The 17457-nt window shown below is 37.9% G+C and overlaps 1 protein-coding gene and 1 pseudogene across 2 annotated transcripts; both read right to left on the bottom strand.

The window, feature by feature from the left end:
• Positions 1 to 442: 442 nt before the first annotated feature.
• LOC143616374 (putative phosphoribosylformylglycinamidine synthase, chloroplastic/mitochondrial) lies at positions 443 to 7150 on the bottom strand (annotated as a pseudogene). Its single transcript, XR_013150651.1, has 4 exons — positions 7044 to 7150; positions 6869 to 6934; positions 2725 to 5501; positions 443 to 1832 (listed from the first exon to the last, which is right to left on the bottom strand). The product of XR_013150651.1 is annotated as a putative phosphoribosylformylglycinamidine synthase, chloroplastic/mitochondrial (transcript).
• Positions 7151 to 13202: 6052 nt separating this feature from the next.
• LOC143616372 (F-box protein CPR1-like) lies at positions 13203 to 14081 on the bottom strand. The gene has a single exon (XM_077089215.1). It carries the CDS (start codon positions 14079 to 14081, stop codon positions 13203 to 13205), a length of 879 nt encoding a protein of 292 aa, XP_076945330.1.
• Between the last annotated feature and the right edge of the window lie 3376 nt (positions 14082 to 17457).

The following is a 17457-nucleotide window of genomic DNA, read 5'->3' as shown; positions in this document are numbered from 1 at the left end:
ATAACCAAGTATAATGCATTAAGATAATCTATGACCAGCATCATTATGCAATTATCATCTTACTTGTTTTGTTTGTTCGTTAAAAAATTATTATAATTTACTGATTTTACTTTAAACACTGTAATACAAGTCAATACAGCAATACATCACTAATAACATGGATATGATAATTATGCAATTAACTAAACATATGAAAAACATGATAGAAATAATCCTTAAAAGCAGAGTTATAACCAGACAACCAGTTAATAAACCAAACATTTTTGTTCATACATAACATATGACAACTTTTATGTAAGATAATCAAGCCCATCAAAAACACTAGTCTCTGCACCATTCATTCTCACCAAGATGACAAAATTCTTGAATCAACAAATCTGCAAATTATTAAAAAAAAACTTTTATCATTACAAAATAACATAACTGCAAATCATTAAAGAAAATATACCTTTTCAAGAACACCATTCTCGCGCGTTCTGAAACATCTTCAACCACGGGCTCGGGCCTTTCTTCTCGACATCCCAGTCCTTCGGGTACCACGGGAACTGCCACATCATAAAACACCTCTCGGGGTGCGGCATCATCGCCAAATGCCGCCCGTTCGGCGAGCAAATCGCCGCCACACCAAGCGGCGACCCGTTAAAGTTAAACGGATACGTTTCCGTCACTTTCCCGTCATCATCACAGTATCTCACCGGAGCCAAATCGGACAATAATATTTTATCGAAAATGTTTTCATCTGGGAAATACGCTTTTCCTTCACCGTGTGCTGCCCAAACGCCTAACGTACTACCTTCCATTCCTTTAAACATTATCGCAGGCGATTTGTTGATCGTCACGTTCGTGAACCGACACTCGAACCCGCCCGACTCGTTGTGAATGAACCTGGGCTGGGCCGGGTCACCACCGGTTCCCAAAGTTCCACCGACATTCGGGCCCGGAATCCAGCCTAGTAGTGCCATGAGTTGGCACCCGTTGCATACCCCGAGACTAAACGTGTCGGGTCGTTTATAAAACTCTTGAAACTGGTTTAAAAGTGACTGGTTAAACCGTATCGAAGCGGCCCATCCTTTCGCTGAATCGAGCACGTCAGCATAACTAAACCCACCAACAAACACGATCCCACGGAAATCGGCTAACGAAACCGACCCGTTTAAAAGATCCGACACGGTCACATCCCACGGTTCGAATCCCGAGGCGAAAAACGCAGCCGACATTTCCCGATCACCGTTGCTACCTTCTTCACGAATCACCGCCACTTTCGGTTTAACAGGTGCTTTTACGTATTTTTCATCGGTGAAACTTGGAGTGAAACTTAACTGCCACGCAGGTTCGTGTCGGTTCTTTAATCCGTCTTGTTCAGCAGTTACACAAGCAGCTAATTTATGTTTCTTTTCGATGTGAAACCCGGTTTCTTCCCAAATGTCACGAAGATCAACCGTTTTTTCATCTAAATGTTTTACGCCATCGATTTCCAAACTAATAATCGGTTCAGCGGTTACTTGTCCAATGATTTCCGAAGTGACGCCACGGTTTTTTAGAAAAGTAGTTACCTTGTCGAGGTTGACTTTGTTGACCTCGAGAACGAGACCGAGTTCTTCTGAGAATAATGTTTCGAATATGCTTTTTCCGTTTGAGTTTAAGTTGATTTGAACACCGCAGTTTCCAGCAAAAGCCATCTCGAGAACCGACACGATAAGACCACCGTCACTGATATCGTGACCGGCTGAGATTAAGTCGTCTGTTAGGAGATCTTGAACGGACTCGAAAACTGTTTTAAGGTAAGGAACATCATCGATGTCTGGACATTCGTCCCCGATTTGGTCAAACACCTGCAAAATGATCGAAAAGATTCAAAATTTAAAACTAATATTTATAAGAACAAAAAACGAAAACAACATGATCTTGTTTTAGTTCCTCTTTAATGCAAAAGGTTAGTTCTCGATACAGGTTTTTTATTTAAACCATCATGATCTTGTTTTACTAGTAAAAGCTTGTAATTTTAAAGCATCATGATCTTGTTTCGAGCTCTATTTCTAAAGCTCGAGTTTGGCTTGTTTATTATTGGGATTACTCTATAGAATAGTAACCAAAGTTTTAAAATTGTTCCAATTAGGTCACTCATAAAATCTTTTGTTCCAATTAGGTCACTAAAGTTTATTTTGTGTTCTAATAATCCTATATATTTTACCTTTTTATTTTTAAATAGTTTAACCTTGCAAAATATTTTTATAAAAGTGACAAAATTAGTAAAAATTGAGGAAAAAATTTTAATTGTGAAAAAATGCAACAAAAATCTGTATATTATTAAAAAAATTAAGATTTTTTTTTAATTTTCCAGTTTTTTTTGTTGCAATTTTCCAGATTATTATTGTTTTGCAATTTTTCTAAAAAAACTGGAAAATTGCAAAAAAAAAAAAAGTTCAGATTTTTTTTATCAATATTTTCAAGTTTTCTTTTCAATTTTTCAGTTTTTTTATGCATTTTTCCAGATTATTATTATTATTATTATTATTTTTTTGCAATGTCAAAACTATTTAAAAATTAAAAAAACTTACATGACCTGCTATGCAGGTAAAATATCTAGGATTTGAACAAAAAGAAAACTTTATTATTTATTAACTATATATATACAGATTTATAATTTATATTTATGAATTTAAATCGTAATTTTTATATATAACGTAATATATAGTAAAATAAAAAATTAAAAACTAAAAGTACCTGAGCAAGAGCCGATCCTCCTAGCCGTCTTTTCCCTTTCCCCAAATCAATATGAACCAAAACACCTTCATCCTTAAGCTTCAAATCCGGTGTCACGGTTTTAGTAATATCCGGACACGTGACATAAGCACTAATCACCAGATTACCAGGAGCTTTAACTACTTCACCCGACACACGAGCCGCCATTGACAAACTATCTTTACCACCATCAATAGCAATCCCGAGTTCAATCATAGCTTCCGATAACGCAACCGCAGCATCATACATTGCTGCACCTTCACCGTCAAGTTTAGCAGCATACATCCAATTCCCACTCGCTTTCACATCACTTAAACTAGTAACTTTAGCCCAAACAAGGTTCGTTAAAGCCTCACCTACCGCCAAACGGGCCATCGCTTTCGGGTCAAGTAAACCCTTAATCGGTTGCTCCCCGATCGCACACGCGCCACCCGTGTAATCAGTAAACGTTTGACCAATCACCGCCACGTCAGCAAGTGTGATCTGTAACGGGCCAACCGTCTGTTGCTGGGCCACCAGGCCCGTTACGCAACGATCGACTTTAGTCGTTAAAAACCGTTTAGAACATATCGACGGTAATCGTAACACACGTTTAAGCGAATCTATTAACGTAACCCCGGGAGCTATATCGAGTGACTCGTGTTTATCGTGTACGCAATGAAACTCGAATGTTTTCTGTGGCATGTCACCGAGAACTTTTTCAAGTTCGAGATCAACCGCGGGCGGTTTTTCGGGGGTGTAACTGTCGATTAACCGAACATGCCCTTCACCGTTAATAACCCCGATAATCGCTACCGACACGCGTTCTCGTTTACATATAGATTCCAAAAGATCACGGCTTTCAGGTTTGACCAAAATCGCATCTTGTTCTTGATACTCCGCACCCCAAATCTCCAAAACCGACATCGTATGATCACCGACAACAATAGAACGAATATCAATCGTAGCACCTTCGGGATAAATAATCTCTTTGACGACATTACAATTACCACCCGCTCCTTGATCGTGTATGCTAACAATCGGGTTATTTTCACCCATTTCAATACACGAACGAACGACCCGGTACAGCTTTTGTGCCATCTCAGCATCGCCACGCTGAACAGCATTAAAATCCAGCTCAGCATCATTTTGACCACTAACCATACTCGAAGCAGCACCACCTCCCATCCCAATTCTATAAGCGGGCCCACCGATCTTAACCACTAACATCCCGATTTCAGGCTCGCCTTTCGTTATATGAGTATGATCGATCTGCCCAATACCCGCGCTAAACATAATCGGTTTCAACCATTCGCGTCGTTCCCGTTTGGAAGCCGCATTCCAAACGTTCTCGTGTACCCTTGAATCAACGGTTCACCGAACTTGTTACCGTAGTCGGATGCGCCGTTACTCGCGTCAACGAGAATCTGCAACGGTGAAGCTAAATGCGACGGGTATTCAAACGACGCGTCTTCCCACGGAGCGTACGAGCCCTCGATGTTAAGATTCCCGACGCAATAACCCGCGGTCGACGCCACAACGAACGAACCCCGACCCGTTGCGTGTGTATCCCTAATTCTCCCTCCCGCACCGGTTTCCGCACCCGGGTATGGTGCAACCGAGCACGGGAAATTATGAGTCTCGGCTGTAAATAAAATATCAAGATCACGGGATACCGTGTTTAACGGAGACGTGGAACCGGGTTGACTCGGTCGTAACGGGTTCACCGAAAACCCTTTAATCGCACTCGAGTTATCTTTAAACCCGATTACCGAATTGTTGGGATTCGCTTTCAAAGTATTCTTCACAATCTGCATTAACGTTTTATCCATCGGTTTCCCGTCAACAACGATTTTCCCGGTAAAAAACCAATGCCGACTGTGCTCACTGTTCGATTGAGCAATATCAAAAAGCTCAACGTTTGTCGGGTCGCGTTTAATATCATCTTTAAACAACTTAGTGTAGTACTGCAAATCTTGTTCGTCAAAAGCTAAACCCATTCGTTGGTTAATTTCTTCTAATGCTTTTCGACCCTGTTCCATAACGGGTATGGAGTAAACTTCTTCGGGAACGACACTCGTTTTGAAAGACGTAAGCTTATCGGGGTAAACGCATTCGGTCATTCTATCGTGCACCATTGCAGAAAAGTCAACTATTTGACTTTCTTGAAGCGTGTACTCGGGTTTTACGTATAAAAGATATCGCCTTGACCGCTCTAAACGGTTGACTTCGGTTAACCCGCACGCTTGACAAATAGATACAGCATTTGCAGACCATGCTGTGGTGAAAGATAACCTCGGCCCGACTTCAACTACCACTGTGGTCAACCCGTCTTTCGTCTCTTTAGCTATAAAGCTTTCATTACCCAAATTTTCCGGCTCGTAGGTTTCCTGTAACAGCCATTTGAGAACCGAAAGCTTCTCGGTTGAGAGACTTTCATCAAGGCCGATATTGAAACATTGCTCGGTTTTCAAGCCGATAATTTGATCAGATATTTTGGTTTGAACCGACTTGAGTAACTCCAAAGTTGCACTATCTTGAATCAAGGGGGTTCTGAAAAAATGAATCACTTTGTCGGTGACCAGATTATCAGTATTGCTTAACTCCTGTGATTCTACTGACATCACAGCTTTGACTTTCTCAGAGGCATTTCGTCTAATACCTTGACTGCATATTCTCACTAAACTGGTTTTCTTGCGGTGAGATGAACCGAAGAGTAAATGGGACTTTCTTCCCTTTGGTAAAGGTTTAGGCAAGAAAAAGTTGTTGCTGTTTGATCCCTGAAATTAAATATGAAATTACATAAATTAGGCCTGATACTTTTAACCAAACCCGATGCATAAAAACCCAAACCCGAACTAACCCGAACCGTGGAACCGGAAAATGAAAAGAAAAACACTAACTCGAACGTCGAACCGTAGTAATTCGGGTCAGTTCTTGGCTCTCATAAATGAGTTTTGGGTCAACCCAAAAAAATCCAAAACTGATAAAAGAGTATTTTATTATCATTCTTATTAATGCTTATTAATGTTATATCTAACAATTCTAATGCTTATGTTATATGACCTTTTTTTAATAAAGCATTAGAAATAGGGGAATAAAATCAACAAATAAAGAAACAAACTTTTTTTAGTTTTACTTGTTTGCAGTTTGTATTTTTAAAATATGTTTTTTATTAAGTGTGTAAAGACAGTTAAGTTTTATAGTTTAAAGCATTTTACTTTTTTTAATTTCTTTTAATTTTCTCGGTTAAAAACTCAAAAACCGACTAACCCAATAAAAATCGAACCCCAAAAAGAAACGTGACAGATTCAGGTAAGGTTTCGGGTTTAACTTTAAAAACTCAAACCCGAGAAACCCAAAAAATCTTCCGCGGTCAGATACTCAAAAGCCGATTAACCAAATAAAACCTGAACCCGATAAAAAGTGTGATAGATTCAGGTCAGGTTTCGGGTTTAAGATTAAAAATCTCAAACCCGAAACCTGATAAATCAACCCGGAGAACAACCCTAAGTCATCAATTAATAAGCTTTGTACAGTTCAAAACAAATAAACATAAAATCACATCAATTAATAAGTTTTTTTCAGGTTTAAAATTTTTAAAGTTAAACCCGAACTGAATCTGTCACATTTGTTTTTCGGGTTTTTATTGGGTTAATCGGTCTTTTGAGTATTTAATCAAAAAAATCAGAAAAATAAAAAATAAATAAATAAATAAATAAAAGGTAAAATGCTTAAAATAAAAATCTCAAACCCGAAACCCAAAAAATCAACCCGAAGAACACCCGAAACCCATCAATTAATAAGCTTTATACAGATCAAAACAACTAAACATAAAACTGCATCAAGTAACAGTTCAATATAAACAAACCTGAAAACCCGAAACCCAAAAAATCAACCCGAAGAACACCCCAAAGTCATCAATTAATAAGCTTTATACAGTTGAAAACAATTAAGCATAAAACTGCATCAATTAGTAAGTTAATACAGTTCAAAATGAACAAACCCGAAAATCCTGAAACCCGAATAACACCCCTATGTCATCAATTAATAAGCTTTACAGTTGAAAACAATTAAACAAAAATTTACATCAATAATAAGTTGAAAATAAGCTCAAGACATTTAGTCGAACACCTTGTGTGCATACCTGTAAAAACTCAGCAGCTTTGATATCTAAGGATGCAGCCATTACTGCATGAATAATAATATTAACCTGTATCCAATACAGATTCACTTTAACCAATAATAATATTATATTGAATTAATAACAATAATAATAATTATAAAACAGAAATTAATAAAAATATGAACTGGGGTTTTACCGGTGAGTGAGTGATTGATCGACGGCGGCGGAGGACGGTGGCGTTGAGTGGAAGCAGGAAAGAGTGTGTGTAAATAAAGTGTGAAAGAGACGACAGAGATATTTGAAGTGAAGACCAGGGTTTTAGGACTTTAGGGTTATTATTATTATTGCAAATGAGTCCTTGGATTATTATTATTATTATTATTATTATTATTATTTGTACATCGAAACGGTTTTTTTAAAGCTCGAGTTCGGATGAGGGTTGTTCACGAATCACGAGTTGAGTTAGGGTGGTTTTGAGTTCGAGCTCGAAGTTAAACGAGGCAGATTAGTTAGGTTCGAGCTTGATTTTGAAGTTAAACAGACCTAAGATCTGCGTCATGACCCGAGTCGAGGTTAGGTCGGTTTTGACTCGGTTATAAAAATGAGCCAACTCCACTCAGGTTGTTTCAACTTTCAAATCAAGTTTTTTAGCTAGTTTTATTCAAGCTTTTATCGAGTGAGACGTGAGCCAAAGCTTCGAGCGTTGGTCGGCTCGTGAATGTATTTTCAAGCTCAGTGTCGGATTAGATCATATGTATTTTTAGTTATTTTTCATATATTTTTGAGAAATATGTTAACGACCCTAACCTTGGCTCGAGCTCGTGTGAGGTACCGTAAATGAATTAGAGCTTAGTTCGAGCTCGACTGTGCAATGTGAAACTAATACATAAAAGTTCAAAAGAGTTGAGACTTGAAATTAAATTAGGCTTGTTAAAGCTGGAGGAGCCTAAACGATCTTCTATACAAGGGTTGAGCTATGGGTCGATAACTGAGCGAGCTTTGTTTTAAATCGAGTTTAATAAGGCTCGGCTTGTTTCAAGAATTTTATCGATCCGGTCGCGAGCGACTAGGCTCGTTTGCACTCCTATGTGTAACTGATCAACTTAAAAGGTAAGTATAAATGAGGGTTGCATGCACAATGGTATTGGTATTTTTCGGTACCAGTCTCATGCTCAGCGGCAAGTCAAATTTGGCATCTTATTGTGTCTAGGGGTGCAAACGAGCCGAGCCGAGCCCGAGCTCGACTAGGCTCGAGCTCGGCTCGTTTAATTTACACAGAGCTCGAGCTCGAGCTCGGCTCGTTTTGAGCTCTATTTTCAAAGCTCGAGCTCGGCTCGTGAATGAATTTTGAAGCTCGAGCTCGGCTCGGGCTCGGCTCGTTAATATTTATCAATTACTTTTTAATATAATAATTATTATTATAGATATTTTTTTCTATTATAAATTTATGTATAAAAGAATATATATTATTTAGTTATTTTTATGTATTTTTTCATAACATTATATTTATTAATTAATAATTATTAAATATATATTTTAAAAAATTTATATAAATGGCAGGCTCGTTTAGGCTCGCGAGCCGGCTCGAGCTTGATAAGTAAAGCTCGGGCTCGGGCTCGTTTATTAAACGAGCTTATTTTTAGACTTGAGCTCGGGCTCGGGCTCGATAAAGCTTGGATCGAACGAGCTTTTTAACGAGCCGATCTCGAGTAGCTCGCGAGCAGCTCGGCTCATTTGCACCCCTAATTGTGTCATGGCTCGATCTTGCTTTAATGATGGGTTCTAGTTCGAGTTAAATGATGGATTGGTTGGAAGCATTGAATGTTCAAAATCTCAAAAAAGACTTGATCGAGTTAATTATATTTGTCACTTGATGGATTCTATAGAGATTCAAGAATGATGCAGTTCACAATAACATTAGACACAACAAGCTTACGTTATTTAATGATATTATACATTTCGCGTACCTTTGGTATAGTACAAGGAGAAAAAAATGCAAAATTGTTGCGATCGAGTGGTGTAAGAATCAATTATTGTACTTGTAACTTTTTTTCATATCATAGCTTCTTGCTAGGAGTGTTTTTATAATACTAAACCGCCAATCAAAAAACGAAAAAGAAGGTTAATATTATTAACAATATATATGTAGGAAATTAGTTCTACAAAAACTTCAAGGCTTCAAGCAGAAACGGCAAAACCAAAATATCCAAAACCATTGTAAAAATCGAAAACCAAAAAGAAAGAAAATAAGCATAAACCAAATAGCTATAAAAACCGAAAAACCGAACTTTTGGTTTTTAGTTCAGTTTAAACCCAAAACCGATTCATACATGCCTCTCTGAAACATGTATTTCCCACTAGGGGCACAACTTAAGAGGGGGGCGGGGTATCCTTGGTCACCCCCGTTTTCCACTTGGTAAAGTAAATTTCTGTAATTTCGTCTGAAAATTTTTATAAGTATTGAGCCTGATCACCCCAAATAACTTAGTTGAAGCTTCATCACTGTTTCATATGTTTCATATACATTTATGTCACAATAATCAACCACGATGTAACAAGATTTATATATAGCATGTATAAGAATCTTTTTAGGCACACTGCTCCATGTATATTAATAATCATTAACAATTCAACATAAACTGAAAAATGCATGATAAAAAAAGTATACCAACAAATTTCTTATCATCAAAGACAAAAGACAAGATACTAGAAAGTAGCCAAATAACACTATAAGGTATAAAGAATCACTTGTTTCATCCAAATGTGGCTGGCACTTGGTCCTGCAGAATCAACCCTTGTTGACTGAAATATTAACAAAGGCAAGTGAGTGAAAGCCAAATATTATTTACAAGAATTTTCATACCTAGGGATACGAAAAAAAAAAGAAAAAAAAAAACTAAGCACCACAGGTATACCCGAAGCATCTGGGACGGATATAACTGAAGCCTGATGGGTATTGGGATGGGTATGGGATTAGTTTAAAAACTTTTCACAGTTTTTGGATGAGTATAGGATTAGGTGATACCCGACCTGATTATCCAAAACCACATACCCGTTCAGCTGAACTACATACCCGAAAAATTTATAATCTTTTTTATTTTCATTTTACACTTGTCTATTAATGTTTTATTTTAGTTGGTTTTTTATATGAACAAGTAATTTTCTTTTGAGATATGTATTTAACAATATTATTTGGATTTTATATGTTATGAAGCATATACATAATATTATAATTGTCACACCCTCAAAATCCACTAACGGAGTTTTACCGTCAGAGGGTGTGAACATCATCAGTTATAATCAAACCATAAAATAAAGTTTCAAAACCATGAAAACGTTTACGAGTAATTAAATGCGGAAGCGTAAAAACCTTTAACCAAAAGTTGCGTCACGCAGGACGACTTAAAACCAATGATAACCGTTAAAAATAAGTTTGCATAACAAAAGCGTTTTCAAGCAATGCATGTTCCTAAACCGCGCGCCCGCCTCGGCTACCTGAGAATAACATACTAAAAGTGTCAACACAAGGTTGGTGAGTTCACAAGTTATATAAAAATAAATGTTTAGCGTTTGCGTTCAGCGTTTTGCGTTACAGCGTTTTGCGTTACCAGATAGTGTTATGTCAATTATATATCTATAGGTAGCTAGCCTATAAAGCAAGTATAACTAAATGTTCGACACCGAAGCTGACTGTTTATCAATTTGCCTTGCCACCAGGTCATCCAGACCATGGTATGTGTTAGCCAAGATTACACCCGCTCGACCTCCAGTCGAGTTTAGCGTTGGGTGAGGTTTGTCAAACCCAGTAGTACTACTCAACAATGACTCGCTATTCCAAATATTAACCGGTTTGATGTTATGAAGGACTTTTGTTATTGCGTTTCCCACTTAGTCTTTACAAGTGATATATAATCTATATTAACAAAATCTCAAATGCGTTTCGGAGTATGTTATCTCCCCCAAGTGAAAAGCGTTTAAAACAGTTTAAAAGGGGAAAGTGAAACTCACTGTTTGCGAAGAAATTCCCAAATTAAATCACCAAGATGCGCGTCACAGAAAAACTCTCTCTAGCGTTCTAAAACAACAAAGAGATTTTTCTAAGTGTCGGAATATTATCGAGTCTCTAGACCCGGCACATATTACCTATGCACATAACATGTTTCGTGTTTCGTTTGTGAATCGTGTGTGACTTTAACAAATGTATTTGTGATACATTACATGTGTAAGCAATCATATACGTGTCATGTATTCATAAAGCACATCACTAGCAATTACTCCCCGTAAGGGCATTTTGGTCAAATTATGACAATCAATTAGCAATTATTCCCCGCAAGGGTAATTTGGTCAAAACATAACAATTATATAGCAAGTATCATGTTTCATGCGTTTTCACAAAACTCAGCAGCTAGTTTCACCGAGACAGAAATTCTACTTAAAAGATTGTACTATTCCACCGATCATAGCATCTCAATTAATTTACCAAAAATCATCACAGAAGCACATATGTCTTAGGTTTCCAGAACATATTTTATTATATTTTTATTCCACATAGTTTTCTCACAATCATCAAATCATTACAGCAAACTCACAACAGTCAAATTCATGCGCAACAGAATGTTATTTGCAATTCCCGTTAAACTAAAAATCCAATAAATGCAAGACCACTTGGGTTAGGTTCCTAACTCAATAAGTCAACTTCCAGAAGTGGAACCAACCCAATTGGTTTCGTAGTTCATGAGATATAACATTTACAAAACAACCTAACAGCAGGTCTAACAGCTCAACTTTGCACAACATTTTTGTAAAATCATAAAAGTTAACCTTTACTTGTCCAAAAATTACAAATTTATACTCTATAGAAACTAGACTCAACCTAGTTTACTGTAGTACCAATAATCTCAACCAATTTTCACGTTTACACTTCGTTACAGTCACTTAAACATCAAATACACATTCTGTCCAGAAACTGTTTGCATCCAAACTCAACATATTAACTATCTATGAACTATCATGCATTCATATAACACTATAGACTCCATAAACACCATCCATGCACATCAATTACACATTACATACATGATTAGGGTTTTTGTTTGAACTCAAATCAAAGACACAACGATTAACGTGTAACAATATCAACACTAGTTATCAAATCATTATCCAATCAACAACAATCATATTAACTATACACACATACAAAATCGGCTCATTAGGGTTTTCAATTAACCCATTAAACATCAAAATCAAGTAATAAGGATGTATAGGATAATCAATTATACCTTCCTAGCACCTAATTCTTCAATCAAGGGCTTGATTTGATGGTTGTATGTGTGTGTGAAGGTGACGGCAGCCAAGGAGCAAGGGGGGTGGGGTTTCCGATCGGCACTTGTGGGGGAAGAAGAATAATAGTTAGGGTTTGGTTAATGATGCATTTATAAACATAACATGTTACATTCAAGTCCCTCAACTTCTAAGTATTACTTTTCTAGCCTAACTAACTTGTTTACATCTTGAGTTAACGTTTATAACCATGTTATCACATAACACATAAGTCTAACACATAATTATCACATAATTACTGTTTTGACGTTTTTCGTTTATTCATCAATCGTTTGCGTCAACTCGTTTACGTTTCGGTGCAATTCCCGAAAGACTACACATGTAGTAAGTGTTAAGCGTCATTCAAACCCTAGTTAAAATGCAATGAAGTGTGCGTTATAGATTTAATGATCTTAAGTTTGAATTGACGGAGTTGAGTTAACGGAGTTAACCTGAAATTGACGATTGTCACAATAATGATATTATTTATTAATGATAACGCCTATAGAAACAATAATGAGAATTTGTTTAAACAACTAACTGATGCTGGAACGGAAGCATTCAAATGGCCCATGACACTTTAGTTAATCAAAGACCGATAGACTAAACCATATGTTCCAAGAACAATGTTCTTTTATATAATATTCAACAAGAAAACTAGATAAACAATAAACCCTTGACCTCAACTTATAGGTGAGAATCATAGTTAAACTAAGAAACTAAATATGATAACATAGGAAATTCAAATAAATATAAAAATAAAAGATGTCATAGATAATCCTGCATCACTAACGAGTGTGCCTGATATCCGACAGGTATTGGTCGGTGGGAGATACGATTTTCCAACCAAGTATGGGACTGAGATTGGCAATGAGGTAACACCATAAACTAAGGCATTTGGTCCTAGAACCGAAGGGCATACCAAGAAGATAAGTAAATTATACAATAATCTATACTATATTAGATAAACAAAGGAAATATATATATACACCAACCTTCACAGTCATCTTGTATTATTATGGGGAGATACGAGGCTCTACACAAATACAGGTGTACTAACATAGTCCCGCAAGTGATATTTCGAAGCACTGGAATCCAATAATACCTTATCATTGTTTTGCAATTTCAATCTCAAAGTGTGTACAATATCATAATTCATTTCATCCTCATGCAGGAATTTTACGAATTCCCACTGCTCTTTTACGTTGTACTTTTTCATCCACCATGCACCACGCCCGAATACGCATAGACATTCTTTTATAATTCCCAATTTTCTATAATATATTGTATCATTAGGTAGGTGGATTTCTTTAAATTCCTCTTTAGATAAATCAAAAGATACAATTAAACGATTATTATGATGATCACATGCAATCCAGTGAAGTGCACCATTGTATAAGACGCCAACCCTACTATCAAACAAGCCATAGTTCTCTACGCCAATATCTCTCCATGCATTTGATGTCAAACTCAATAACCAAAAAGATGTCCGTCGATTCACGCTTGTTAAGACCCCTAAAATGACCTTGTAATCATCACTTGATGAATCATAACCAAAACCCCAACAACGTGATGACTCACTGATATAAGTGGGGTACGCCAGTTGTCTAAGCTCTCTTGTCAAGGGATTGCCTACTATTAGCTTATTCCTAAAATATTTCATGCAAACGAGGCCATTGGAAGAACCAACAAGATTAAAGGAATCAGAATCAATTGATAGACTAACTCTTCTATGACCAAGTTTATTGTTGGAGTAATCTTTGTTATAGCTATGGTTAAGATGACGTTTAACAAAACGAGGACTTGTGATTAATGAGTACCATGCCTTACACACGCTCTTGTAACGAATGAGGTCGTTCGCGTCTAGTGCTATTAGTATTTGCTCAACAACATCTTCATTAACAGCCTCTGCCATTGAGGTTTATTTAATCGATATCACGGTGAACGAATCAATTGTTTCGAACTCGTGGCCCTAATTAATTTAGCTGTTTTTTGTTAAATACTCAACAAAAGCTACAATAGGCCCAACGTATTTTGGGTTCAAGCCCAACTCTATAGTTTAATCCACTTAACTAGAGGTGCACAAAAAACGGAACCGGGTTTTTTATACCCAGGTTTTTACTACCCGAACTCGTACCTGACCCTACCCATAAGGTATGGATATGATATCCAGTACCAAAACCCGTACAAAAAACCGGACCCAATTTATACCTGGTGATACCCGAAAACCGGAACCAGTTTCATACCCGAAACCGGGTTTTGCCGATACCCGAAACTTGTTTTTCAAATAACCGAAAAATACCTGAAAAATACTTAGAAAATACCTAGAAAATACAAAAAAAAGTGCAGTAAAAAAAGAAACTCAATCTATACCCGAAAAATCCCGAATATCGGGTTATTTTAATACCTAGAAATGGGGTATTCAAATACCTGAGTATACAATACCCGATTCCAAACCCAACCTGAACCCATGCACGAGGTATGGTTTTAAGAAACAATACCTAGACTCAAACACTACTCGAGTATTATCAATACCCGATTTTCCAACACCCGGTCATACCCGTAACCGGGCATTAGAAAGACCTTATTTGTGCACCTCTAGTTAGGATCAAGGGCTTGTAGGCTGAGAACTCTCTGTCCCGAACCGGTTTTAGTCAACAAAGTCAATCAAGTCCGTTTTTGAATAGTTTCATATTTGTTAAATTTATCTTGTTTGTTAATATGTAATGCATTGTTGCGTGCATTATATATGTGCGCCAAAATTATTATTTACTTTTGTTATTTGTTTATTCCCGTGTATTAAGCTAGTATTGAATAAAAAAAATGATGTAACAAATTTTCAAGTGAACAAAATTGTGATAGTGTACGAAAGACAAATAAATGACGACTTCTCATGACTAATTCGGATTTTCGATCCTCGACTATAACACTTGAAAGTAAGGCCTTCGGTTTATACTTTAACTCGTTTTCGGTATTGGTGTATTTGGACACCAATCTCATCCTTAGTTTGGTGACTTGATAACTTTGATAAGTGAACTTTGCAACGATGCAAGTTATACCCCCTAATTAGAAAGCTAATTTTATGCAACAACTTATATACTTATGTAATTTTGTTTTGTAACCGAGGGATATTGGTTTAATACTCCCAACTTTTATCCGTTGGTTGATAACACTCATAACTTTCGATTTGTTACGCACCATTCCCAATTTTCACCATATTTGTTTTTGTCACTCCATCACTAATGGGCGATTAACGTTGTTAGGGTTTCCAGTGAACCAATTTTCTGGCGAAACAAACGATCGGAAACAGAAAAGAGGGAGGCAATGCGACTACGGTTTCCGGCGAATCCTGATTTTCCGGCGAAGCAAACCATCGGAACAGAAAAGAGAAAGGCGGCCCGGCTAGTGTTCAGCCGTAGTTCAGACATCTCCCGAAGGCAGATGCAGCAACTCCATTGTCTGACTGACACAAAGAGAGGACCAATTAATAAGATACAAGGGCGTTCCGACGATTAAGAAGTGAATCCTGCAATCTGGTATGATTTCCGACGAGATTCCACTAACGACATTAGTCGTCCGTTAATGAAGAAGTGACAAAAACAAACAAGGTGAAAGTTGAGAGTGACAGATAACAACGGTAAAAATTGGGAGTATTTAAAACAAATATACTTTTAACCAACACTAACTATACTACAAACACACAAAAACCTTTAAACATACTTTGATAAACCTTTTGTCAAATAATTCAAAATTGGATGTTACCTAATCACTTATTAAAACTATTTATATGCTTAATGTGTTTTTAACACAAAGTATAAGTTGTTCTGATAGTGAAGAGGTAGGTCCTCGCAAAGCCCAGTTGGACCCGCAAGACACACCTTGAAGAGGTACGTCTGCGCAAAGACCAACTTGATCCGCAGGACCCACCATGCTCAGAGATGAAGACCTTACACGCAGTAAGCCAGCTGTTCCCGCAGGAAAGCCTCCCTTGGTACAGTACCCTGCCTGTTCCTGCAGCTGTGGGTACAAGCCAAGAAGGAAGGCTACCCGTACTAACAGTAAGGCTACACGCATAAGGCACTAACTCTTATACTTCAGCAATGTCACCTGAAGAAGGAATGAGCAGGGCGGGAATATTCCCGCCCAAAAGAGCCAGTCCGTACGCTTCTAGAAGATCTTTTGTACTATACCTACCAAGGTATGGACAAATAGACAAGATCTGACAAAAGCAGCCCATGAACCAATCACATGGTGACAGCTCACCGACAATAGTACGAGGAGGAGCACTCTCCAGTACAAAATGTCACTATCAGCTGCTGCCTACCCACCAACTCCCATCGTGGCACGAACGTAGCCCGTGGTTGGTGGAAAAGGAATAGTATATACAGCTGGCCGTACCTGCTTGGAAACCTACATTCGGCTATAAATACTCCAACACCTTGGAACGGTATCATGATCTTATCTTCTCTAGCTATTTCTCTCAATATACACATATTCAGAGCAATCTAGTCTGATTCTCACGCCGGAGGGTGGTCACAAGGAGGAACCCCCCCTTCTCAGTGACGAGCTTACGGTGTCTGTTTTGCAGGTCGAGAAGAATAACCATCTTTGCCGGACCTAACCCTCGTGGGAAACATCTACTTAACCCTAAGATTATCCGTAATCTGCCGAGGTCACTTAGTGTTTCTTCATTGGCGCCATCCGTGCATTAAGCTAGAACTAATTCTCTTTCAGTTTTTTCAAACTTCTGGGAAGATGGTTAAGGTTACTCCGATGCCAAGGCCACCGAGTGACCAAGAAACTCCGGTAGCCACAACCCCAGCTACTGTGGGGAACACCGGTGAATACACGATTTTTACGAACACTACCCCGGTTACCCAAGCCGGGGCAAGTGCAGTAAACAATCCTCCCCTGGGATTCATTGATACCCAGGTAGAGAAGCAGTAGACGAGGCTTCCCCGCCAAACACTAGATCAAGTTAAAGCTTGGGCGGAAGCACGTCAGAAAGAATTCCAAGCTGAGTTGGATGAACTCTTACGTTCACTCCAACATGCCAATGATGAATTCGGAAGCACTCGACAACAGCTCAACATGAGCAATGATTGCGAGTATTCGGATGATGATTGGGAAGAATCTGACAGTGACGCAAACCCTCGTCATAAGGCGAAAGGGAAGCGTAAAGAAGCAGACTTCCGCTCGAAAAGAAGTTTTAGAGAAACTTTCAAGCCAAATAGCACGGGGGAAACCCACGTGACTTCTCCAAAACTTTCAGACCGACTGTTGCAAATGCG

Source organism: Bidens hawaiensis, unplaced genomic scaffold (genome assembly GCF_021521415.1).
Source record: "Bidens hawaiensis isolate Kalapana, Puna unplaced genomic scaffold, B.hawaiensis_p1.1 tig00046912_1, whole genome shotgun sequence".
Lineage (NCBI taxonomy): Eukaryota > Viridiplantae > Streptophyta > Magnoliopsida > Asterales > Asteraceae > Bidens > Bidens hawaiensis.
The sequence above is the reverse complement of the archived record's forward strand: the minus strand, read 5'-3'. Positions and strand labels throughout refer to the sequence as shown.